The 26,412-nt window shown below is 46.6% G+C and overlaps 1 protein-coding gene across 3 annotated transcripts in view; it reads right to left on the bottom strand.

Moving 5' to 3' along the window:
- Nucleotides 1–26,412, bottom strand: part of dgkq (diacylglycerol kinase theta) — a 176,524-nt gene that overhangs the window by 5,661 nt on the left and 144,451 nt on the right. For all 3 annotated transcript variants that reach the window (XM_087979837.1, XM_087979839.1, XM_087979838.1), the window contains 2 exons: nucleotides 24,945–25,056; nucleotides 6,018–6,170 (listed from right to left, as the gene is read on the bottom strand). In XM_087979837.1, the coding sequence (XP_087835963.1) occupies nucleotides 6,018–6,170; nucleotides 24,945–25,056 (265 nt within the window). The remainder of the gene's footprint in view (nucleotides 1–6,017; nucleotides 6,171–24,944; nucleotides 25,057–26,412) is intronic.

The raw sequence follows: 26,412 nt of genomic DNA, 5'->3' as shown, positions 1-26,412 counted from the left end.
CTTACATACAGATAAGGAATGATATTACTTCAACTGGGACAACACATCCATCCTAGGGTAAGCCAAAAACATGCACAAGAATTCCTAGAAGCATGGCATTCCAACCAGAACTCTATCAACAAACACATTGACTTGGACCCCATTTACCACCCCCTGAGAAAAACAGGAAATGACATCACCATAGGAAATGATATCACCAACCCAAGGAAACCCAAACATACAAATAGAAAGCAGGGAACACCAGCAATGCTTCATCTGGAGGCTCACTGAAGATGTAACCTAATATGGTGATGAAACGTCTGAAAAGGAACCTTCCAGCTCAGCGAGCAAACCTACATCCAGTAATGGATCTTTGTTTACATTGGGAGAACTTTACAAGCAAGGAAGGTAAATTGTATTAGGCTCTAGTTTGGAAGGTCAGGGATTGATTTTTATTTGATTAAAGGAAACACACATAGCCTTGAAAAGAAAAGTGTTCTGCAAGGTTCTTAAATGATATTGGATGTACCAAGCAGAAATAAAGAACATAGTTTGAAATTGTTTAAATAAGATATCTTGTTGTAAGGCGTTTAGTTTGAAGGTTGCAGATAAGAAGTGTTTCATGAAAACTGTGAAGGAGTTAGTTGAAGCTAAGGAAGTTCAAGTTTGACTGTATGAAGATTCAAGAAGAGGCTATCAGATTCTCAAGACTGGGGAATTGAAACCACAGCTAAATCAAACCCTATGTGTGCCAGAAAAGAGAATTATTTTCCTGGTATTTAAGTACGGTAAAATTGGAGCTGCTGCAACTAATGGGATTGCAATTTACCAAGTGTTTTGATATTTTAAAAATTTCTATTAAATGTAGATATTTTGATTTTCATTTCTTGTGCATAGTAGACTAATATTTATTGCTAAAACCAAATCTGCAGCATTTTCAGTACCAAATTAATAAAAGCAAAATAAAAAAACAAGATCGCATATCAAGCCCTATTTCAGTGTGGGATCTAACTTATCCGATAATAAGGGCAACAGATACATGAAAACAACAACACCTACAAGTTTTCCTCCAAGCCACTCACCACCCTGACTTGGAAATATCCCGCCATTCCTTCACAGTTGTTGGGTCAAAATCCTGGAATTCCCTCCCTATCGGCACTGTGGGTCAACCCACAGCATGTGGACTGCAATGATTCAAATAGACAGCGCATTACCAACTTCTGAAGGGCAAATAGGGATAGGCTATCAACGCTGGCCAGCCAGTGACGACTAAGTCCCACAAATACATTTTTAAAAAGTCATTGATGATGGAGGGAAGGTCATTAGGAAAATACCTGAAGATGGATGGGCTTAGGAGACTAAGATGAGTGATAGAGCAAAGTGTGCAGAGGATTGTGAAACTTTGCAAAGGGACACAGATAGTTTAAATGAGTGGGCAAAGGTCTAGCTAATGGAATACAGTGTTAATAAATATGAAGTCATCCATTTTGGTAAGAATAACAGTAAAAAGGACTATTACTTGAATGGTAAGAAATTGCAGCGTGTGGTGTGCAGAAGGTTCTAGGTGCCCTTGTGCATGAATCACGGGAGGTTGGTCTGCAGATGCAACAGATAATTAAAAAGGCAAATGGAATTTTGTCCTTCATTGCTAAAAGGATTGAGTTTAAAAGCAGAGAGGTTATGTTGCAGCTCTATAGGGTGATGGTGAGGTCACACCTGGAGTTGAAAAGTGTGGTGCTGGAAAAGTGCAGCAGGCCAGGCAGCATCCGAGAAGCAGGAGAATCGACGTTTCAGGCATAAGCCCTTCTTCAGGAATGAGGCTGGTGTGCCAAGCGGGCTGAGGTATAAGGTGGGGGGGAGGGCGCTGGGAGTACGACAGGTGGAAGGAGGTGAGGGTGAGGGTGAGGGTGAGAGGCCGGAGAGGGGGTGGGGGCGGAGAGGTTGGGAAGATGATTGCAGGTCAAGAGGGCAGTGCTGAATCCGGGGGTTGGGACTGAGATAAGGTGGGGGGAGGGGAAATGAGGAAGCTGGAGAAATCTACATACATCGCGTGTGGTTGGAGGGTTTCTAGGCGGAAGATGAGGCGCTCTTCCTCCAGGCGTTGTGTGGCCAGGGTCTGGTGATGGAGGAGGCCAAGGACCTGCATGTCATTGGCGGAGTGGGAGGGGGAGTTAAAGTGTTCAGCCACGGGGCGGTTGGATTGGTTTGTGCGGGTGTCCCAGAGGTGTTCCCTGAAATGTTCCGCTAGTAGGCGGCCTGTCTCCCCAATGTAGAGGAGACCACATCGGGTGCAGCGGTTACAGTAAATGATGTGTGTGGAGGTGCAGGTGAATTTGCGATGGATATGGGAGGATCCATTGGGGCCTTGGAGGGAGGTAAGGGGAGAGATGTGGGCGCAAGTTTTGCACTTCTTGCAGTTACATGGTAAGGTGCCGGGAGTGGCGGTTGGGTTGGTGGGGGTGTGGATCTGACGAGGGAGTCGCGGAGGGAGTGGTCTCTCCAGAACACTGATAGGGGTGGGGAGGGAAATATATCCCTGGTGGTGGGGTCTGTTTGGATGTGGCGGAAATGACGGAGGATGATACGATGTATCTGGAGGTTGGTGGGGTGGAAGGTGAGGGCCAGTGGGGTTCAGTCTTGGTGGCGATCAGAGGGGCAGGGTTCAAGGGCGGAGGTGCGGGAAGTGGAGGTGATGCAGTGGAGAGCATCGTCGACCACGTCGAAGGGGAAATTGCGGTCTTTGAAGAAGGAGGCCATCTGTGTTGTTCGGTAGTGGAATTGGTCCTCCTGGGAGCAGATGCGGCGGAGGCGATGGAATTGGGAATATGGGGTGGTGTTTTTTGAGGGGCAGGGTGGGAGGAGGTGTAATCTAGGTAGCTGTGGGAGTCGGTGGCGCAACTTTTGCGCTTCTTGCGGTTGCAGGGGAAGGTGCCAGGAGTGGAGGTTGGGTTGGTGGGGGGTATGGACCTGACGAGGGAGTCGCGGAGGGAGTGGTCTCTCCGGAACACTAATAGGGGTGGGGAGGAAAATATATCCCTGGTGGTGGGGTCTGTTTGGAGGTGGCGGAAATGACGGAGGAGGATACAATGCATCCCCTCCAACGTGGTCGACGATGCTCTCCACCGCATCTCCTCCACTTCCTGCACCTCCGCCCTTGAACCCCGCCCCTCCAATCGCCACCAGGTCAGAACCCCATTGGTCCCCTTCCACCCCACCAACCTCCGGATACATCGTATCATCCTCCGTCATCTCCAAACAGACTCCACCACCAGGGATATATTTCCCTCCCCACCCCTATCAGCGTTCTGGAGAGACCACTCCCTCCGTGACTCCCTCGTCAGATCCACCTCCCCCACCCCCCCCACCAACCCAACCTCCACTCCCGGCATCTTCCCCTGCAACCGATGGCACAGTGGTTAGCACTGCTGCCTCACAGCGCCAGAGACCTGGGTTCAATTCCCGCCTCAGGCAACTAACTGTGTGGAGTTTGCACATTCTCCCCGTGTCTGCATGGGTTTCCTCCAGGTGTCCCGGTTTCGTCCCACAGTCCAAAAATGTGCAGGTTAGGTGAATTGGCCATGTTAAATTGCCCGTAGTGTTAGGGGCAGGGGTAAATGTAGGGGAATGGGTCTGGATGGGTGCGCTTCGGCGGGTCGGTGTGGACTTGTTGGGCCGAAGGGCCTGTTTCCACGCTGTAAGTAATCTAATCTAAAAGAAAACTGCAAGTAGTGCAAAACGTGCGCCCACACATCCCCCCTCACCTTCCTCCAAGGCCCCAATGGATCCTTCCATATCCGTCGCAAATTCACCTGCACCTCCACACACATCATTTACTGTATCCGCTGTACCCGATGTGGTCTCCTCTACATTCGGGAGACAGGCCGCCTACTAGCGGAACGTTTCAGGGAACACCTCTGGGACACCCGCACCAACCAACCCAACTGCCCCCTCCCACTCCACCAAGGACATGCAGGTCCTTGGCCTCCTCCATCGCCAGACCCTGGCCACACGACGCCTGGAGGAAGAGCACCTCATCTTCCGCCTCGGAACCCTCCAACCACAAGGGATGAACTCAGATTTCTCCAGTTTCCTCATTTCCCCTCCCCCACCTTATCACAGTCCCAACTCCCGGATTCAGCACCTTCTTGACCTGCAATCTTCTTCCCGACCTCTCCGCCCCCACCCCCTCTACGGCCTATCACCCTCACCTTAACCTCCTTCCACCTATCGCATTCCCAACGCTCCTCCCCCAAGTCCCTCCTCCCTACCTTTGACGTGCCTGCTTGGCACACCTTCCTCATTCCTGAATAAGGGCTTATGCCCGAAACGTCGATTCCCCTGCTCCTTGGATTCTGCCTGACCTGCTGCGCTTTTCCAGCAACACATTTTTCAGCCCGAGTCAGTTTCTTGTCAATAGTAACTCCCAGGGTATTGATATGGAGGGTGATGTAGAGATAGTAATACTGTTGAATGTTGAAGATGCTGGTTAGATTGTCACATATCACTGCTTGGCAAGTGGGTGGTGAAAATGTCACCTGCCACCTCTCAGCCCAAGCATGGATATTATCCACATCTTGTTGCACTTGGAGATGGACTGCTTTAGTATCGGAGGAGTTGCGAATGGTGCTGAACATTGTGCAATCATTGACAAACATCCCCACTTCTAGCCTGATGATGGAGGGAAGGTCATTGATGAAGTAGCTGAAGATGGTTGGGTCTAGGATACTACCGTGAGGAACTCCTGCACAGATGTCCTGAGCTGAGATGACTGACCTCCAACAGCCATTACTATCTTCCTATGTGCTGAATATAGCTCCAATCAGCAGAGAGTTATTCTCAATTCGTATCGATTCCAGTTTTGCCACACTCGGTCAAATGTGGCCTTAATGTCAAGGGCTGTTACTCACCTCACCTCTGGATTTACCTCTTTTGTCCATGTTTGATCCAAGAGGTAGTGAAGTCAATAGTTGAGTGATTTTGGCAGAACCCAAAATGAATGTCAGCAGGTAATTGCTAAGCAAATGCAACAGTAAATCGGGTGGGATTTTATAACAATCCAGTACACATAAGGTCATCTTTACTAAGGATGGCTTTTTCAATCCAAATGTATCAATTAATTGATTGAAATTCTCTGGGATTCATTAATGGGACTTGAACCCATGTCTCCAGATCATATTTGAGGGCCACTGTATTACTACTCCAATGACATTACAACTGCACCATCATCACCCCTAAATGATAACTCTCTCAGATCCCATCTTCCTCTCACCCTCTAGAGTCACAGAGATCTACAGTGCAGAGAATTGTCTTTTTCACTGGTCAAAATTAACCACCTAACTAGTCTAACCCCATTTTCTAGCACTTGGCCCATAGTCTTGTATAGATTAGAGTGGTGTTGGAAAAGCACAGCAGTTCAGGCAGCATCTGAGGAGCAGGAAAATCAACATTTCGGGCAAAAGCCCTAAATCAGCCCACTTTAATCTAGACTCTGATTTCCAGCATCTGCAGTCCTCACTTGTGTCATAGTCTTGTATGCCTTGGCATCCCACGTGCAAAGCCAAACACTTCTCAAATACTGTCAGGATTTTTGCCTTTATCACTCTTACAGGCAGTGAGTTCCAGAGTATCTTCCTCTCACCCTGTCGTCCCCATGCCCTCTCGTCAAGTTGTCCCCAAGCCCCTCTCACTCCGTCTTCCCCCTCCAGCTTTAATCTGCTCCACGACACCAGTCACTATTTCATCCTGTCCTTTAGTAATAGATTTCATAAAACAATGTAAAAGATTAAATGTGAGCAATTTTGAACAGAGCAGTGACATTTTCACAATTTCAACACCCAAATCTTTAGTAAACATTTCATCCATGTTACAATCTACAGACTTTTAAAATTCATCCTTGGCAGCATTTACGTAAAATTTCCCTCCTACTCTTTTCAAGGTCAGCCATATTCCCATTTATCGATGTTTTGTCATTAATCTAAAATGTAGCACATTATTCAACACTGGTTTCTCCAAATAAACCATGCCTTTCATCCTCATACCTTCGGCCCAGCAGCAGATATAATAATATGCCCTGGTGACTGAATCCAAGGTTCTCCATCCACTTGTACAGGAATTGCTTTCAGCAGCGTAACTCGGAAATATGTTCCCTGTGCAATACGGATTCCAGACCGTAATCCACTTTGCACCTGGCCCTAAACATCAAAACAAATTATGAATGCAAGGAAACAATACAGAGCTATTCCTGCAATTCTCTATTACAGTCTGCCTCTTTTCAAAATTCATTTTAGACAATAAAATATTTTCTGTGTGAGGAAGTAACTTTATAATCTGTTAGCATTAACTCAAACAAGAAAATCTTAAAGGAATTGAAATACTTTGTTGCTTCCTGTAGATAGGAGCAGCTTAAAAATTATAGAATGGTTATAGGCCAGAGGTAAGTATTTGGTCCATTGTGTCTGTACTGACTCTCTGTAACTGCAATGTAGCCCCATATTTTCCTTGCAGTGCTGCCATTTCTTCTCTTCTGGTTATTATCCAATTTTCTTTTGAAGGTTTGCGCATTCTCCCTGTGTCTGTGTGGGTTTCCTCTGGGTGCTCCAGTTTCCTTCCACAATTGACAAGTCGCCAGGGCCTGACCAGATTTGTCCTCGGCTGCTTTGGGAAGCGAGAATCGTGATTGCTTCGCCGCTTGCGAAGATCTTTGCATCCTCGCTCTCCACCGGAGTTGTACCTGAGGACTGGAGGGAGGCAAATGTAATTCCTCTCTTCAAGAAAGGAAACAGGGAAATCCCCGGCAACTACAGATAAGTCAGTCTCACGTCTGTCGTCTGCAACGTCTGAAAGGATTCGGAGGGATAGGATTTATGACCATTTGGAAAAGCATGGCTTGATTAAAGGCAGTCAGCACGGCTTTGAGAGGGGCAGGTCATGCCCCTTACTGAGTTCTTTGAGGATGTTACTAGACAAGTTGATGAAGGTCGAGCAGTGGATGTGGTGTATATGGACTTCAGCAAGGCATTTGATAAGGTTCCCCATGGTAGGCTCATTCAGAAGGTCAGGAGGAATGGGATACAGGGAAATTTATTTGGTTAGACCCCACTTGGAATACTGTGTCCAGTTCTGGTCGCCCTATTATAGGAAAGATGTGGATGCTTTGGAGAGGGTTCAGAGGAGGTTTACCAGGATGCTGCCTGGAATGGAGGGCTTATCTTACGAAGAGAGGTTGACTGAGCTCGGACTTTTTTCATTGGAAAAAGAAGGAAGAGAGGGGACCTAATTGAGATGTACAAGATAATGAGAGGCATATATTGAGTTGATAGCCAGAGACTTTTTCCCAGGGCAGAAATTGTTAACACGAGGGGTCATAGTTTTAAGCTGTTTGGAGGAAAGTATAGAGGGGATGTCAGAGGCGGGTTCTTTACGCAGAGAGTTGAGAGAGCATGGAATGCGTTGCCAGCAGCAGTTGTGGAAGCGAGGTCATTGGGGATATTTAAGAGACTGCTGGACATGCATATGGTCACAGAAATTTGAGGGTTCGTACATTAGGTTTACCTTACATGAAGATCAATGGTCGGCACAACATCGTGGGCTGAAGGGCCTGTTCTGTGTTGTACTGTTCTATGTTCTAATCCAAAGATGTGTGGGTCAGGTAACTTGGCCATGCTAAATTGCCCATAGTGTTAGGTGGAGGGAAATGGGTCTGGGTGGGTTACTCTTCAGAGGGTCGATGTGGATTCTTTGGGCCAAATGGCCTATTTCCACACTGTAGGGAATCTAATCTAATCTAATCTACCTCCACCAACCCTCTTAATCACTGCTGATAATACCTATACTTTAAGAAAAGCCCGCAATTTCTTCTTGCACCACATTCCCTTTCAGGCCAAAGTGAAATTGTTGAGTATTCTGAGAGGGGGAAATTTATTTCTTGGTGATATCATCATTAGTTTGCAAGTGCCCATGTGACCCAGAAATGATATGGGTGAAGTGAAGCAAAAACAAAACTCATTAAAAACCAAAAGAACTGCGGATGCTGGAAATCAGAAACAAAAACAGAAATTGCGAGAAAAGTTCAGCAGGTCTGGCAGCATCCGAGGAGTAGGAGAGTTGACGTTTTGAGCATAAGCCCCTCATCAGGAATGTTTTGACTCTGACTCTCCAGCATCTGCAGTTCTCACTTTCTCCTAGCATGTGGACAGAAATCAGAGTTAGGTTGTTGGAGAAAATGCAAAGGCATGGAATTGAGGCTGATTTAGCAGTTTGGATTAGAAACTGGCTTTCTGAAAGAAGGCAGCGAGTGGTGGTTGATGGAAAATATTCAGCCTGGAGTCTGGTTACTAGTGGTGTGCCACAAGGATCTGTTTTGGGACCACTGCTGTTTGTCATTTTTATAAATGACTTAGACGCAGGCATAGGTGGATGGATTAGTAAATTTGCAGACGACACTAAAGTCGGTGGAGTCGTGGACAGTGTGGAAGAATGTTACAGGTTGCAGAGGGACTTGGATAAACTGCAGAATTGGGCTGAGAGGTGGCAAATGCAGTTCAATGCAGCTAAATGTGATGCTCTTTGGGAAGAATAACAGGAAGGCAGAGTACTGGCTCAATGGAAAGATTCTTGGTAGTATGGATGTGCAGAGGGATCTTGGAGTCCATGTACATAGATCCCTGAAAGTTGCCACCCAGGTGGATAGTGGTGTTAAGAAGGCATACGGTGTGTTAGGTTTCATTCGTACAGGGATTGAGTTCCGGAGCTGCAATATCACGCTGCAACGATACAAAACGCTGGTGCGGCCGCACTTGCAATATTGTGTACAGTTCTGGTCCCCATATTTCGGGAAGGATGTGGAAGCATTGGAAAAGGTGCAGAGGAGATTTACCAAGATGTTGCCTGGTCTGGAGGGAAGGTCTTATGAGGAAAGGCTGAGAGACTTGTACCTGTTCTCATTGGCAAGAAGGCGAAGAGGAGATTTGATAGAGACATACAAGATGATCAGAGGATTAGATAGGGTGGACAGTGGAAGTCTTTTTCCTAGGATGATGTCATCAGCATGTACGATTAGATTAGATTACATTACAGTGTGGAAACAGGCCCTTTGGTCCAACAAGTCCACACTGACCCACCGAAGCGCAACCCACCCATTCCCCTACATTTACCCCTTCACCTAACACTATGGGCAATTTAGCATGGCCAATTCACCTGACCTGCACATCTTTGGACTGTGGGAGGAAACCGGAGCACCCGGAGGAAACCCACGCAGACACGGGGAGAATGTGCAAACTCCACACAGTCAGTCGCTTGAGTCGGGAATTGAACCCGGGTCTCAGGCGCTGTGAGGCAGCAGTGCTAACCACTGTGCCACCGTGCCGGGGGCATAACTACAAATTGAGGGGTGATAGCTTTAAGACAGATGTCAGAGGCAGGTTCTTTACACAGAGAGTGGTAAGCGCGTGGAATGCTCTATCTGCTAATGTAGTCAACTCAGCCCCATTAGGGAGATTTCAACAATCCTTAGATAAGCACATGGATGATTTTAGGATAGTGTAGTGGAACGAACTGAGAATAGTTCACAGGTTGGCACAACATCGAGGTCTGAAGGGCCTGTTCTACCCTGTATTGTTCTATGTTCTAATGTTTCAGGTCCAGTGACCCTTCCTCAGAACTGATTGTAACTAGGAAAAAGTTTTTTTTTTATGCAGAAGATAGGGTGGAGAGAGGTAGTAAGGAGTCAATGATAGGTGGAGATATAGCCCAAAGAAAAAGACAAACAGTTGGACAAACAAGGGAGTGGATAATGGTCAGCCTGGGAGAATGAATAGCTGCTAATGGGGACTATTAGTGGCTACCAATGGGTTGTGATAACAAGGTCTGGTGTGTGGGGGTTGGGGTAGGGACATGGGAGAAGGTGCCTCAAGCCTTAAAACTGCTCAACTAAAAATTGAGTCCAGAAGGATTCCCAACTGGAAAACGAGGTGCTGTTCTTATAGTTTGCACTGAGCTTCACTGGAGCACTGTAGCTCGCCTGAGATACAGATGTTGGCCAGGGAACAGGGTGGTGTGTCGAAGTGTCAGGCAACTGGAAGCTCAGGGTCATTTTATTGGCGAGAACATACGTGTTTGCAAAGCAGTCACCAAGTCTTCACTTCGTTTCCCCAATGTAGGGAAGAGGAGCAAAAACGAGACAAGATTGAGTGAAGTGCAGATAAAGCACTGCTTCACTTGGAAGGTGCATTTGAGCCCTCAGATACTGAGGAGGGACGAAGTAAACAGGTAGGTATACTCCTTGTATGGTTGCAGGGAAAAGACGACGTGGGGCTGTGGAGGTGGGGGAGATGCGGGTTGAGAGTGAAGGATGAGTGGATCAAGGTGTCTGAGTGTGAACGGTCCTTATGGAAGGTTGACAAGGGAGGAGAGGGGAATGTGTATCTGGTGGTGGCGGAAATGATGGCTAATGATCCTCTGGATGTGAATACTGGTGGGATGGTAGGTGAGGACAAGTTGTTTTAGGATGGAAGAGGAAGGGTGAGGGCGGAAGTGTGGGAGATGGGTCATACCTGGCTGAAGGCCCTGTCAACTATGGTGCTGGAGAATCCTTGTTTGAGGAAGAAGGTGGGCATTTTGGAGGCGCCCTTGTTGAAGTTGGCATCATTAGAACAGAGTTTAGATCAGAGCGGTGCTGGAAAAGCACAGCAGGTCAGGCAGCATCCGAGGAGCAGGAAAATCAACATTTCAGGCAAAAACACTTCATCAGGAATAGAGGAAGGGTGCCTCCAGAGTGGAGAGATAAATGGGGGGCGGGGGCTGAGGAGAAGGTAGCAAAGAGTACAATAGGTGAATGGGGGTGGGGATGGAGGAGATAGGTCAGAGAGGAGGGTGGAGTGAATAGATGGGAAGGGAGATTGCCAGGTAGAACAGGTCATGAAGACAGTGCTGAGCTGGAAGGTTGGAACGGAGGCAAGGCGGAGGTAGGGGAAATGAGGAAGCTGGTGAAGTCCATATTGATGCCCTGGGTTGAAGTTTCTGAGGCGGAAGATGAGGTATTCTTCCTCCAGGCGTCGGTTGGTGAGGGAGCGGTGGTGGGGGAGGCCCAGGACCTGCATATCCTCGGCAGAGTGGGAGGGGGAGTTGAAATGTTGGGCCACAGGGAGTGGGGTTGATTGGTGCAGATGTCTCAGAGATGTTCCCTAAAGCGCTCTGCTAGGAGATGTCCAGTCTCCCCAATGTAGAGGAGACCGCATCGGGAGCAACGGATACAATAAATAACATTGGTGTCTGGTGGTGGCGGAAATGATGGCTAATGATCCTCTGGATATGAAACTCTGATGGATGTGGAAGGCTCCTTTGCGGCCTTGGATAGTGATGAGGGAGGAGGTGTGGGTGCAGGTTTTGCAATTCCTGCAGTGGCAGGGAAGGGTGCCAGGATGGGAGGGTAGTCTGTTGGGGGGCGTGGACCTGACCAGGTAGTCACGGAGGGAATGGTCTTGCGGAAAGGGGTGGGGAGGGAAATATATCCCTGGTGGTGGGGTCCGTTTGGAGGTGGTGGAAATGTCAATGGATGATATGGTTAATGCTAAGGGTGGTAAGGTGGAAAGTGAAGACTGGGGGGCTCTGTCTTGTTATGGTTGGAGGGGGGGGGGTTTGAGGGCGGAGGTGCGGGATGTGGATGAGATGCGTTGGAGGGGATCTTCAACCACATGAGAAGGGAAATTGCGATCTCTAAAGTAGGCCATCTGGTGTGTTCTGTGGTGGAACTGGCCGAATCGATGCAAGAGGAGGATCTGAGAGAATGGAATGGAGTCTTTATAGGAAGCAGGGAATGAGGATGCATAATCAAGGTATCTGCAGGAGTCAGTGGGGTTGTAGTGGATATTGGTGGCCAGCCTATCCCCAGAAAAGGGAACTGAAATGTCAAGGAAGGGAGGGGAGGAGTCAGAGATGGAACAGGTAAAGGTGAGGGCAGGATGGAAATGTAAGCAAAATTAATAAACCTTTCCAATTCTGGGCAAGAGGGGGAAGTAGCACCAAAGATAACAATGATATATCAGAGAGGGAGTAATGGGTAGGGACCAAAATGGGACTGGAACAACAAATGTTCCATGTACCCCACAAAGACATAGGCATAACTAGGGCCAATGCAGGTACCCATGGCCATCCCATGGCCATCCCCTGGCCTGAAGAAAGTGGGAGAAATTAAAAGAGAAGTTGTTCAGGGTGAGGACAAGCTCAGCCAGGCAGAGGAGGGTGGTGGTGGACGAGGACGGTTCAGGCATTTTTTTCTGAATTCAATTAGCTTTAAAATAGTGATGGAAAAGGATAGACCAGATCTAAAAGTTGAAGTTCTACATTGGAAGAAGGCCCATTTTGACAGTATTATGCAAGAACATTCAAAAGTTGATTGGGGGCAGATGTTAGCAGGTAAAGTGATGGCTGGAAAATGAGAAGTGTTCAAAAATGAGATGAGTCCAGAGACAGTATGTTCCTGTCAGGGTGAAAGGAAAGGCTGGTAGGTGTAAGGAATTAGATTAGATTAGATTAGATTAGATTAGATTAGATTAGATTAGATTACAGTGTGGAAACAGGCCCTTCGGCCCAACAAGTCCACACCGACCCGCCGAAGCGAAACCCACCCATACCCCTACACTTACCCCTTACCTAACACTACAGGCAATTTAGTATGGCCAATTCATCTGACCCTGCACATCTTTGGATGGTGGGAGGAAACCGGAGCACCCGGAGGAAACCCACGCAGACACGGGGAGAACGTGCAAACTCCACACAGTCAGTCGCCTGAGGCAGGAATTGAACCCGGGTCTCTGACGCTGTGAGGCAACAGTGCTAACCACTGTGCCACCGTGCCGCTGGATGTCTAAAGAAATTGAGGTTTTGGTCAAGAAAAAGGAGGAAGCATATGCAGGTATCGATAGCAGAGATCGAGTGAATCCTTAGAAGAGTATAAAGGCAGTAGGAGTATACTTAAGAGGGAAATCAGGACAGCAAAAAGGGGACATGAGATAGCTTTGGCAAATAGGATTGAGGAGAATCCAAAGGGATTTTATAAATATATTAAGAACAACAGGGTAACTAGGGAGAGAATAGGACCCCTTAAAGATCAGCAAGGTGGCCTTTGTGTGGAACCACAGGAGATGGGGGGACGATACTAAATGAGTATTTTGCATCAGTGTTTACTGTGGAGGAGGACTTTGAAGATATAGAATGTGGAGAACATAGAACATTACAGTGCAGTACGGGCCCTTTGGCCCTCAATATAGCGCTGACCTGTGGAACCAAATCTACTCCTGCTGCAGCCAGGGCTTCCACGCCCTTATTACTCTCTAAGTAAAGAAACTGCCTTTGACATCTGTCCTATATCTATCACTCCTCAATTTAAAGCTATGTCCTCTCGAGTTAGCCATCAAAATCCGAGGAAAAAGGCTCTCACTGTCCACTCTATCTAACCCTCTAATTATCTTGTATGTCTTAATTAAGTCACCTCTCAAACTTTCCTCAGCCTTTCCTCATAAGACCTTCCCTCCATACCAGGCAACATCTAGTAAATTGCCTCTGAACTCTTTCCAAAGCTTCCACATCCTTCCTATAGACCAGAACTGTATGCAATAACCAAGTGCAATAACCAGTGTTTTGTATAGCTGCACCATGACCTTGTGGCTCCAAAATTCAATTCCTCTACCAATAAAAGCTAACACACCTTACGCCTTCTTAAGAATCCTAGCAATTTTCAGGGATCTACGTACATGGATTGTGAGATCTCTCTGCTCATCTACACTGCCAAGAATCACACCACTAGCTCAGCATTCCGCATTCCTGTTGCTCCTTCCAAAGTGTATAATCTTTCACTTTTCCGCATTAAACTCCATTTGCCACCTCTCAGCCCGCTCTGCAGCTTATCTCTGTCCCTCTGTCACCTGAACATACTTCTGCACTTATCGAAAACTCCACTGACCTTAGTGTCATCCGCATATTTACAGGTCTTTTATAAAAATGACAAACAGCAGTGGCCCCTTGCAGTACACCACTAGTAACTGGACTCCAGGATGAACATTTTCCATCAACCACTATCCTCTGTCTTCTTTCAGCTAGCCAATTTCTTATCCAAATTGCTAAATCACCCTCAATCCCATACCTCCGCATTTTCTGCAATAGCCTACCTTCGGGAACCTTATCAAATGCCTTACTGAAATCCATGTAAAACCACGCTTTACCCTCATCCACCTGTCTAGTCACCTTCTCAAAGAATTCAATAAGGTTTGAGAGGCATGGCCTACCCTTCACAAAACTGTGTTGACTATCCTTAATCAACGTATTCCTCTCTAGCTGATTATAAATCCCATCTCTTCTAACCCTTTCCAACACTTTACCCACAACCGAAGTAAAGCTCACTGGTCTATAATTACCAGGGTTGTCTCTACTCCCCTTCTTGAACGAGTGGACAAATTTGCTATCCTCCAGTCTTCTGGCACTGTTCCTGTAGACAATGACAATAAAGATCAAAGCCAAATGCTCTGCAATCTCCTCGCCTTCTCAGAGAATCCCAGGACAAATCCCATCCGGTCCAGGGGACTTATCTACTTTCATTTTTCAGAATTGCTAACACCTCCTCCTTGTGAACCTCAATCCCTTCTAGTCTAGTAGCCTGTATCTCAGTATTCTCCTTGACAACATTGTCTATTTCCAGTGTGAATACCGACGAAAAATATTCATTTCGTCCTTCCCCTATCTCCTTGGACTCCTTGCACAACTTTCCACTACTATCCTTGATTGGCCCTAATCTTTCTCTAGTCATCCTTTTATTCCTGATATATCTATAGAAAGCTTTAGGGTTTTCCTTGAACCTATCAGCCAACAACTTCTCATGTCCCCTCCTGGCTCTTCTTAGTTCTCTATTTAGGTCTTTCCTAGCTAAAGGGAAATAATGTGCATATTACAGAGAAGGTGCTGGATGTCTTAAAACACATAAAAGTGGACAAATGCCTAGGACCAGATCAGGTGTACCCTAGAACTTTGAGGGAAGCTAGGGAAGTAATTGCTGGGCCTCTTGCAGAGATATTTGTATCATCAATGCTCACAGGTGAGGTGCCGGAAGACTGGAGGTTGGCTAATGTGGTGCTACTGTTTAAGAAGGGTGGTAAGGAGAAGCCAACGAACTACAGACCAGTGAGCCTGACATCGGCGGTGGGCAAGTTGTTGGAGGGAATTCTGAGGGACAGGATTTACATATATTTGGAAAGGCAAGGACTGATTAGGGATAGTCAACATGGCTTTCTTGACTTTGAGAACTAGCCACTTGGATACAGAACTGGATCGAAGGTGGAAGACAAAAGATAGTGGTGGAGGGCTGCTTTTCAGACTGGAAGCCTGTGACCAGTGGTGTGCCATAAGGACCAGTGCTGGGTCCACTGGTTTTTATCATTTATATTAAAGTAGGAGGTATACTTAGTAAGTTTGCAGATGACATCAAACTTGGAGGTGTAGTGGACAGCGAGGGTTACCTCACAGTACAACGGGATCTTGATCAGATGGGCCAATGGGCTGAGGAGTGGCAGATGGAGTTTAATTTAAATAAATGTGAGGTGCTGCATTTTTGAAAGGCCAATCAAAGCAGGACTTATACACTTATGGTAAGCTCCTGGGAAGTGTTGAACAAAGGGACTTTGGAGTGCAGATTCATAGTTCCTTGCAAGTAGAGTCGCAGGTAGATGGGATAGGGAAGGTGGCGTTTGGTATGCTTTCCTTTATTGGTCAGAGCATTGTGTGGAGGAGTTGGGAGCTCATGTTGCGGCTGTACAGCACATCAGTTAGGCCACTTTTGGAATATTGTGTGCAATTCTGGTCTCCCTCCTATCGGAAGGATGTTGCAAAACTTGAAAGGGTTCAGAAACGATTTCCAAGGATGTTACCAAGGTTGGAGGGTTTGAGCTATAGGGAGAGGCTGAATAGAACATAAAACATAGAACATAGAACAATACAGCACAGAACAGGCCCTTCGGCCCACGATGTTGTGCCGAACTTCTAACCTAGATTAAGTACCCATCCATGTACCTATCCAAATGCCGCTTAAAGGTCGCCAATGATTCCGACTCTACCACTCCCACGGGCAGCGCATTCCATGCCCCCACCACTCTCTGGGTAAAGAACCCACCCCTGACATCTCCCCTATACCTTCCACCCTTCACCTTAAATTTATGTCCCCTTGTAACACTCTGTTGTACCCGGGGAAAAAGTTTCTGACTGTCTACTCTATCTATTCCTTTGATCATCTTATAAACCTCTATCAAGTCACCCCTCATCCTTCGCCGTTCCAACGAGAAAAGGCCGAGAACTCTCAACCTATCCTCGTACGACTTCCTCTCCATTCCAGGCAACATCCTGGTAAATCTTCTCTGCACCCTCTCCAAAGCTTCCACATCTTTCCTAAAGTGAGGCGACCAGAACTGCACACAGTACTCCAACTGTGGCCTAACCAAAGTCCTGTACAGCTGCAACATCACTTCACGACTCTTGAATTCAATCCCTCTGCTAATGAACGATAATACTCCATAGGCCTTCTTACAAACTCTATCCACCTGAGTGGCAACCTTCAAAGATCTATGTACATAGACCCCAAGATCCCTCTGTTCCTCCACCTGACTAAGAACCCTACCATTAACCCTGTATTCCGCATTCTTATTTGTTCTTCCAAAATGGACAACCTCACACTTGGCAGGGTTGAACTCCATCTGCCACTCCGCAGCCCAGCTCTGCATCATATCTAAGTCCCTCTGCAGCCGACAACAGCCCTCCTCACTGTCCACAACTCCACCTATCTTCGTATCATCTGCAAATTTACTGACCCACCCTTCGACTCCCTCATCTAAGTCATTAATAAAAATTACAAACAGCAGAGGACCCAGAACTGATCCCTGCGGAACTCCACTTGTAACTGGGCTCCAGGCTGAATATTTGCCATCTACCACCACTCTCTGCCTTCGACCGGTTAGCCAGTTTTCTATCCAATTGGCCAAATTTCCCTCTATCCCATGCCTCCTGACTTTCCGCATAAGCCTACCATGGGGAACCTTATCAAATGCCTTACTAAAATCCATGTACACTACATCCACTGCTCTTCCCTCATCCACATGCTTGGTCACCTCCTCGAAGAATTCAATAAGACTTGTAAGGCAAGACCTACCCTTCACAAATCCGTGCTGGCTGTCCCTAATCAAGCAGTGTCTTTCCAGATACTCATAAATCCTATCCCTCAGTACCCTTTCCATTACTTTGCCTACCACAGAAGTAAGACTAACAGGCCTGTAATTCCCGGGGTTATCCCTATTCCCTTTTTTGAACAGGGGCACAACATTCGCTACTCTCCAGTCCCCTGGTACCACCCCCGTTGCCAGTGAAGACGAGAAGATCATTGCCAACGGTACTGCAATTTCCTCTCTTGCTTCCCACATAATCCTAGGATATATCCCGTCAGGCCCGGGGGACTTGTCTATCCTCAAGTTGTTCAAAATGTCCAACACATCTTCCTTCCTAACAGGTATCTCTTCTAGCTTACCAGTCCATTTCACACTCTCCTCTTCTACAATATGGTCCCTCTCGTTCGTAAATACTGAAGAGAAGTACTTGTTCAAGACCTCTCCTATCTCTTCCGACTCAATACACAGTCTCCCACTACTGTCCTTGATCGGACCTACCCTCGTTCTCGTCATTCTCAGGTTTCTCACATACGCATAAAATGCCTTGGGGTTATCCTTGATCCTATCCGCCAACGATTTTTCATGCCCTCTCTTAGCTCTCCTAATCCCTTTCTTCAGGTCCCTTCTGGCTATCCTGTATCCCTCCACTGCTCTGTCTGAATCCTGTTTCCTCAACCTTATGTAAGCCTCCTTCTTCCTCTTTACCAGACATTCAACCTCTCTCGTCAACCAAGGCTCCCTCACACGACCATTTCTTTCCTGCCTGATAGGTACATACATATCATGGACACGTCGTATCTGCTCTTTGAAAAAGTTCCACATTTCCACCACATCCTTCCCTGACAGCCTATGCTCCCAACGTATGCTCCTCAAATCCTGCCTTACAGCATCGTAATTTCCCTTCCCCCAATTATAAAATCTACCTTGTTGTGCGCACCTATCTCTCTCCATAACCAAGGTGAAAGTCACAGAATTGTGATCACCATCACCAAAATGTTCACCCACTAACAAGCCCACCACTTGTCCCGGTTCATTACCGAGTACCAAATCCAATATGGCCTCCCCTCTGGTTGGACAATCTACATACTGCGTTAGAAAAGCTTCCTGGACACACTGCACAAACACCGCCCCATCCAATCTACTTGATCTAAAGAGCTTCCAATCAATATTTGGGAAGTTGAAGTCGCCCATGACTACGACCCTGTGGCTTCTGCACCTTTCCAAAATCTGTTTCCCAATCTGTTTCTCCACATCTCTGCTGCTATTGGGGGGCCTATAGTAAACACCCAACAAGGTGACTGCACCTTTCCTATTTCTGACTTCAGCCCATACTACCTCCAGAGGCAGATCCCCTTCAAACTTCCTTTCTGCAGCCGTTATACCATTTCTAATTAGCAATGCCACCCCCCTCCTTTTTTCCCACCCTCCCTAATCTTACTGAAACACCTGTAACCAGGAACCTCCAACAGCCATTCCTGTCCTACATCTATCCATGTTTCCGTGATGGCCACAACATCGTAGTCCCAGGTACCGATCCACGCCTTAAGTTCACCCACCTTATTTCTGATACTCCTTGCGTTGAAGTATACGCACTTGAGCCCATCTCTGTGTCCGCAAGTAGTCCCTGTCAGTGCTACCTTCTCCACAGCCTCCCTACAGTCTTGGGCATCCTGACAAACAGCTAACCTACTTGCTGGACTACAAGTCCGGATCCCATCCCCCTGCCAAATTAGTTTAAACCCCCCCGAAGAGTGCTAGCAAACCTACCCCCCAGGATATTGGTGCCCTTCTGGTTCAGGTGCAACCCGTCCTGTTTGTACAGGTCCCACCTTCCCCAGAATGCAGTCCAATTGTCCAAATATCTGAAGCCCTCCCTCCTACACCAGCCTTGCAGCCACGTGTTCAACTGCACTCTCTCCCTATTCTTTGCCTCACTGTCACGTGGCACCGGCAACAACCCAGAGATGACGACTCTGTCTGTCCTAGCTTTTAGCTTCCAGCCTAACTCCTTGAGCTCTTGAATGACCTCCCCACCCCTCTTCCTACCTATGTCGTTGGTGCCAATGTGCACCACGACTTCTGGCTGCACACCCTCCCCCTTAAGGATTCTGAAGACACGGTCTGAGACGTCTCGGACCCTAGCACCCGGGAGGCAACAAACCATCCGTGAGTCTCGCCCATGTCCACAGAACCGCCTGTCCGTCCCTCTAACTAGAGAGTCCCCTATAACTAGCGCTCTCCTCCTCTCCCCCTTTCCCTTCTGAGTCTTAGAGCCACAGACCCCTTCACTGCAGCTTACACCTGCAACGCTGTCCCCCCCAACAGTTTCCAAAGCTGTATATTTATTTTTTAGGGGAACGACCACAGGGGAACCCTGCACTGCCTGCTTCTTCCCCTTCCCACCTCTAACTGTTACCCAGCTACCTCTGTTCTCCGGCGTAACTATGTCCCTGTAGCTTCTATCAATCACCCTCTCAGCCTCTCGAATAATCCTCAGTTCATCCAACTCCAGTTCCAGTTCCCTAACTCGTTCGGTGAGGATCAGGATCTGACTGCATTTCCTGCAGACGAAGTCGGCAGGAGTATCGGTGGTCACCCCTACCTCAAACATCCTGCAGGAGGAACATTTCACCGCCTGCGCTGCCATGACTGTACACTTTCTCCAAAAACAAGAACACTGAGTCAATAACACTGAGTCACTTACCTGTGGATTGGGATTGGGATTGTTTTCCGTGGAGCATCGGAGGCTGACGGGTGACCTTATAGAGGCTCATAAAATCATGAGGGGCATGGATAGGATAAGTAGACAAGGTCATTAGGAGGTAGTGACCACAATACAATAAGCTTTAATCTGCAATTTGAAAGGGAGAGGGTAAAATCAGAAGTGACAATATTTCAGTTGAATAAGGGGAACTATGGAGCTATGAGGGAGAAGCTAGCCAAAGTTCAATGGTGCAATACCCTAGCAGGGATGGCAGTGGAGCAACAATGGCAGGTATTTCTGTGTATAATGCAGAAGATGCAGGATCAGTTCATTCCAAAGAGGAAGAAAGATCCTAAGGGGAGGCAGGGGTGGCCGTGGCTGACAAGGGAAGTTAAGGACCATATAAATATAAAAGGGAAAAAGTATAACATAGCTAAGATGAGTGGGAAATCGGAGGACTGGGAAGCTTTTAAAGAACAACAGAGGATAACTAAAAAGGAAATATGCAAAGAAAAAATAAGGTACGAAGGTAAACTGGCCAAAAATATAAAGGAGGATAGTAAAAGCTTTTTTAGGTATGTGAAAAGAAAAAAAATGGTTAAGACTAAAATTGGGCCCTTGAAGACAGAAACGGGTGAATTTATTACAGGGAACAAAGAAATGGCAGAAGAGTTGAATTGGTACTTCAGATCTGTGTTCACTGGGGAAGACATGAGTAATTTCCCAGATGTAATAGTGGCTGAAGGACCTGAACTGAAGGAATTTATATTAGGCAGGAAATGGTGTTGGAGAGACTGTTAGGTCTGAAGGCTGATAAGTCCCCGGCACCTGATCGTCTGCATTCCAGGGTACTGAAGGAGGTGGCTCTAGAAATCGTGGATGCATTGGTGATCATTTTTCAATGTTCTATAGATTCAGGATCAGTTCCTGCAGATTGGAGGGTGGCTAATGTTGTACCACTTTTTAAGAAAGGAGGGAGAGAGAAAACAGAGAATTATAGACCAGGTAGTCTCAGTGGTGGGAAAAATGCTGGAGTCGATCATAAAAGACGAAATTACGACACATCTGGATAGCAGTAACAGGATAGGTCAGAGTCAGCATGGATTTAGGAAGGGGAAATCATGCTTGACTAATCTTCTGAAATTTTTTGAGGATGTAACTCTGAAGATGGACAAGGGAGATCCAGTGGATGTAGTATACCTGGACTTTCAGAAAGCCTTTGATAAAGTCCCACATAGGAGGTTAGTGAGCAAAGTTAGGGCACATGGTATTCGGGGCAAAATACTGACATGGATTGAAAATTGGTTGGCCGACAGGAAACAAAGAGTAGTGATAAACGGCTCCCTTTCGGAATGGCAGGCAGTGACCAGTGGGGTACCGCAGGGATCAGTGCTGGGACTGCAGCTTTTTACCATGTACATTAATGATATAGATGAAGGTATTAAAAGTAATATTAGCAAATTTGCTGATGACACAAAGCTGGGTAGCAGGGTGAAATGTGAGGAGAATGTTAGGAGAATACAGGGTGACCTGGACAGGCTAGGTGAGTGGACGGATGCATAGCAGATGCAGTTTAATGTGAATAAATGTGTGGTTATCCACTTTGGTGGCAAGAACAGGAAGGCAGATTACTACCTAAATGGAGTCAAGTTAGGTAAAGGGGTAGTACTACGAGATCTAGTTGAGGCAGGAAGAGATGAGTTCTGAGGGGCAGGAACAGGCAGAATTAACGGGTCTGCCCAGGCAGTGCTGTTTATGGATTTTAGGAAGGAGGTAGAAGTGAGCTGTGCAGGGTTGGGAGACTATGAGCTTGTGGTTTGTGGGCGGGGATGGTAGATCACCGGATGAAATGAGGAAAACTATTTGTGCAGTTGTTCCAATTCCACCTGGCACGGAGATTTGTTATTAGATGGTTGAACTTCAAAAAATATTGCAGTTGTGTAGGGCTCCAACATATCTTGAGAGAGGTAATTAAAAAAAAATCTGCTCTGCAGAACACTGAATCCTTGCAAACAGATTGGTTTTCTGTTTGAAGCTAAGAAGAAAATATCACAGAAACTAAGAACTGAGCACAGGAGGAGGCCATTCAGCTCATCATGCCTGCACAGGTTCGACAAAAAATGCAATTCACTTGACGTTATTACTCACTTCTCTATGTAGTCTGTAGAATCTCTCTCTTTAGGTAACAGTCTAATTTCCTTTTGAATGCTTTGATTCCATCAAATTCTCAGGCAGTGCATTCCAGATCCCAACCACACACTGTGAAATATTTTTCCTCATGTTGTCATTGCTTCTTTTGGCAATTACTGCAAATCTGCCCCTTCATTCTCAATCCTTCTATTAATATGAATGTTTTCTTCCCCAGTGCTCTGTCACACATCCCTCGGTGGTCTTGACAGACAGATGAAAAGTAAGATGGTGGCGGGGTAGGATATTTCAGCGAGAGGTTGTCCGCTCTGTCGGCTCCTTTTCTTTTTTTCTCTCATCTTTTTCTCCTCCTCTTCTCAGCCTCTGACCTCCCGGCCCTCAAACTCTTGACTTCAACACAGACTCAAGGAGGTGTCCCCTTGGCCTGGCATGGTAACCTCCTGGCCCAAAATGGCGGTCTGTTGGCCTGGCGTGGCAGTCTGCCAGTCCAGTGTAGAATCCTCTTAGCCTGTTGTGATCTCCCCACTGCCCATTTGGGCAGGACAATAGCAGTTTCTCAGCTTTGCATAGCCTCAATGTGAACTTCTGTCTTGAGGTGATTTCAGAATGATCTCCTGGCCTTGTGAACCTTGAGGTGAAACAAGGTGTGGTCTGGAGTTAAGGCCTGGTGTGGACTGCAGGCTAGGTGCCATCATGGACTGGGTTGGAAAACCATTGTTCTGAACTTCCTTTTTCTTCATTTTATAATTTATTCCTAAATCTGCAATGTGGAACCTCTTTACTTCTCTATTTTTCCAAGAACTATAATTGAAAATGCTGGACCTAGGGACCTTTGTACCTAAAATGGTGCGTAAGCAGCAACTTGTACAGTCTTCATTGTAATCATATGAATATGTGTGACAATAAAGCTAATTCAAATTCTAAGTACTCTCATAATTCTTCCACCATGCCGTCTCCTTACATAGCTTCACTTTTGAGTTCCTAATTTGCCCTATTTACATAAAAGACATTTGGATCTCTATTTATGTTAGTTAATTATTAGTGTTTACCACAGGAAAAGAAACTGTTCAAGAACAGATCCTATCACTCCAAACACCCCATCCAACATAACCTGCATTCGATAGTTGCATTTATCTGAAGCCCAGCCTTTCAAAACATGACCAGTTTACATCCACTTTTTCTGGATGATTGAACTTCAAAATCCAGCTTTTTGCATCATTCCAAAATGGTGGGGTAGACTACAAAGGTGAAAATGTGTTGCTGGAAAAGCGCAGCAGGTCAGGCAGCATCCAAGGAACAGGAGAATCGACGCTTCGGGCATAAGCCCTTCTTCAGGAATGAGGAAAGTGTGTCCAGCAGGCTAAGATAAAAGGTAGGGAGGAGGGATTTGGGGGAGGGGCGTTGGAAATGCGATAGGTGGAGGGAGGTCAAGGTGAGGGTGATAGGCCGGAGTGGGGTGGGGGCGGAGAGGTCAGGAAGAAGATTGCAGGTTAGGAAGGCGGTGCTGAGTTCGAGGGATTTGACTGAGACAAGGTGGGGGGAGGGGAAATGAGGAAACTGGAGAAATCTGAGTTCATCCCTTGTGGTTGGAGAGTTCCCAAGCAGAAGATGAGACGGTCTTCCTCCAACCGTTGTGTTGCCATGGTCTGGCGATGGAGGAGTCCAAGGACCTGCATGTCCTTGGTGGAGTGGGAGGGGGAGTTGAAGTGTTGGGCTACGGGGTGGTTGGGTTGGTTGGTCTGGGTGTCCCAGAGGTGTTCTCTGAAACGTTCCGCAAGTAGGAGGCCTGTTTCCCCAATATAGAGGAGGCCACATCGGGTGCAGCAGATGCAATAGATGATGTGTGTGGAGGTGCAGGTGAATTTGTGGTGTGGAGGTGCAGGTGAATTTGTGGCACACCTCCACACACATCATTTATTGCATCCGCTGCACCCAATGTGGCCTCCTCTATATTGGGGAGACAGGCCGCCTACTTGCGGAAAGTTTCAGAGGACACCTCTGGGACACCCGGACCAACCAACCCAACCACCCCGTAGCCCAACACTTTAACTCCCCCTCCCACTCCGCCAAGGACATGTAGGTCCTTGGACTCCTCCATCGCCAGACCATGGCAACACGACGGTTGGAGAAAGAGCGCCTCATCTTCTGCCTGGGAACCCTCCAACCACAAGGGATGAACTCGGATTTCTCCAGTTTCCTCATTTCCCCTCCCCCCTCCTTGTCTCAGTCAAATCCCTCGAACTCAGCACCGCCTTCCTAACCTGCAATCTTCTTCCTGACCTCTCCGCCCCCACCCCACTCCGGCCTATCACCCTCACCTTGACCTCCCTCCACCTATCGCATTTCCAACGCCCCTCCCCCAAGTCCCTCCTCCCTACCTTTTATCTTAGCCTGCTGGACACACTTTCCTCATTCCTGAATAAGGGCTTATGCCCAAAGCGTCGATTCTCCTGTTCCTTGGATGCTGCCTGACCTGCTGCGCTTTTCCAGCAACACATTTTCAGCTCTGATCTCCAGCATCTGCAGCCCTCACTTTCTCCTCGTAGACTACAAAGGTGTCCAGCTTTTATTCCCTGGCCTGTAACTGGCAGAAATCTGAGGACAGGATCACAAAGCAAGGCTCAGGCTGAGAGAGCGTGTGGATAAATAAAGAGGCGGAAGGCTATGAAATTACCCTTTGTAATTCATTTACAATCTTACTGGGACATATCAAGCTTGGATTCTTGTTCCTAGTTCCTGAATATTGCTCGTAGCAACTGAGCAATTTTTGAAAGCAAAGGCCAAGAACATCAGTCTTTCAGAGTTTTAAATTTGACTCATTTATTTCTAACCATTGAGCAAATACCTCTTCTTAGGTTTGTTTTGAATTTCAACAGAATTTCAATAACTGTCCATCAAAGTGAAAAGTTTCCTTTTACCATATGTACCACACCAGTGACACCAACTACTTCCAGCATCCCATCATCAATTCGGGGTCTTTCAAAACGACCATCACTGTCAGATCCCCATAGATCTGCTCCAGATCCCCAGCTGTGAAAAATACAGACAGCATATTCTAATGAATAAAATAAAAGACAACTCTCATGATTTTATAAGTAAACAAAATAAACTTAATACATATAGACCTTTAAGGTCACAGTGGTTACCATTAAGGTGAAATATTAATATTCCAAGAAAATGATTTCACACAAATTGCTTGTCATTCAGCCCAATGTAATGAATACCTGTACTCATGAATATTCACTGCTGCTGCTTTTGTATAAATTCTGTGTGTAAGAATTTGAGTTTCAAGCAAAATTACTTTTCACAGTACACAAGTTTATATTCACCTTACAAAATGCTGCAGACTCTTCTCAGTTCAAATGAAAGATTACATTCAGAAATTATTTATTACATTACAGCTTAACCAAACCCAGGTTAGTTACTGCATGTGGAAATGATAAAGTCATCTCTGTTGTGCAGTCACAATAAAGGACGTTAAGACTTGGGATAAATTTCTAAATAGTTATATAATGTGTCTGTGAAATATTTTCCCATGGATTTCTTTTTTAAAAAGTACTCAGAAGACAAAGGAATAGTTTTATGAAACTGCTCCTGACACAAATTCCTGCCACTGGAAACACAAGTGAAGTATCAGGTGTATATATTCAGTAATTTTCATCATGAACAAAGAATTTAGACATAACAGGGGAGGTGACTGCCTTGTGGTAACATCACTAAACTATTAATCCAGCAATGAGTCAAAGTGTGTGGTGCTGGAAAAGCACAGCCGGTCAGGCAGCATCTGAGGAACAGGAAAATCAACGCTTCGAGCATAAGCTCTTCATCAGGAATGAGAGGGTGGCTGAAGGGGCCTGAGAGATAAATGGGGGGGTGGGGGGGGGGGGGGGGGGGGTGGGGGGAACTACGGGGAAGGTAGTTGAGAATGCAATAGGTAGATGAAGTGGGGGGTGATAGTGATAGGTCGGAGGGAAGGGGGATCATAGAGTCATAAGTTGTACAACATTGAAACAGACCATTTGGTCCAACTCGTCCTTGTCAACAAGATATCCCAATCAAATCAAGTCCCATTTGCCAGCACCTGGCCCATATCCCTCTAAACCCTTCCTATTCATATACCCATCCAGATGCCTTTTAAATAACGCAATTGTACTAGCCTCCACCACTTCCCCTGGCAGCTCATTCCGTACATGCACCACCTCTGTGTGAAAACGTTGCCCCTAAGGTCTGTTTTTTATTTTTGCCTGCTCACCCTAAACCTATGTCCTGTAGTTCTCTAGTTCTGGACTCCCCCACCCCAGGGAAAAGAGTTTGTCTATTTCCACATATGTTAAATAGGTGGGAAGGAAGATGGACAGGTAGGACAGGTCACGATGGCAGTGCGGG

Source organism: Chiloscyllium plagiosum, unplaced genomic scaffold (genome assembly GCF_037043375.1).
Source record: "Chiloscyllium plagiosum isolate Xiang-an unplaced genomic scaffold, Cpla_swu_hap1 HiC_scaffold_36, whole genome shotgun sequence".
NCBI lineage: Eukaryota > Metazoa > Chordata > Chondrichthyes > Orectolobiformes > Hemiscylliidae > Chiloscyllium > Chiloscyllium plagiosum.
Note: the sequence above shows the minus strand (reverse complement) of the source record. Positions and strands in the feature narration are given on the sequence as shown.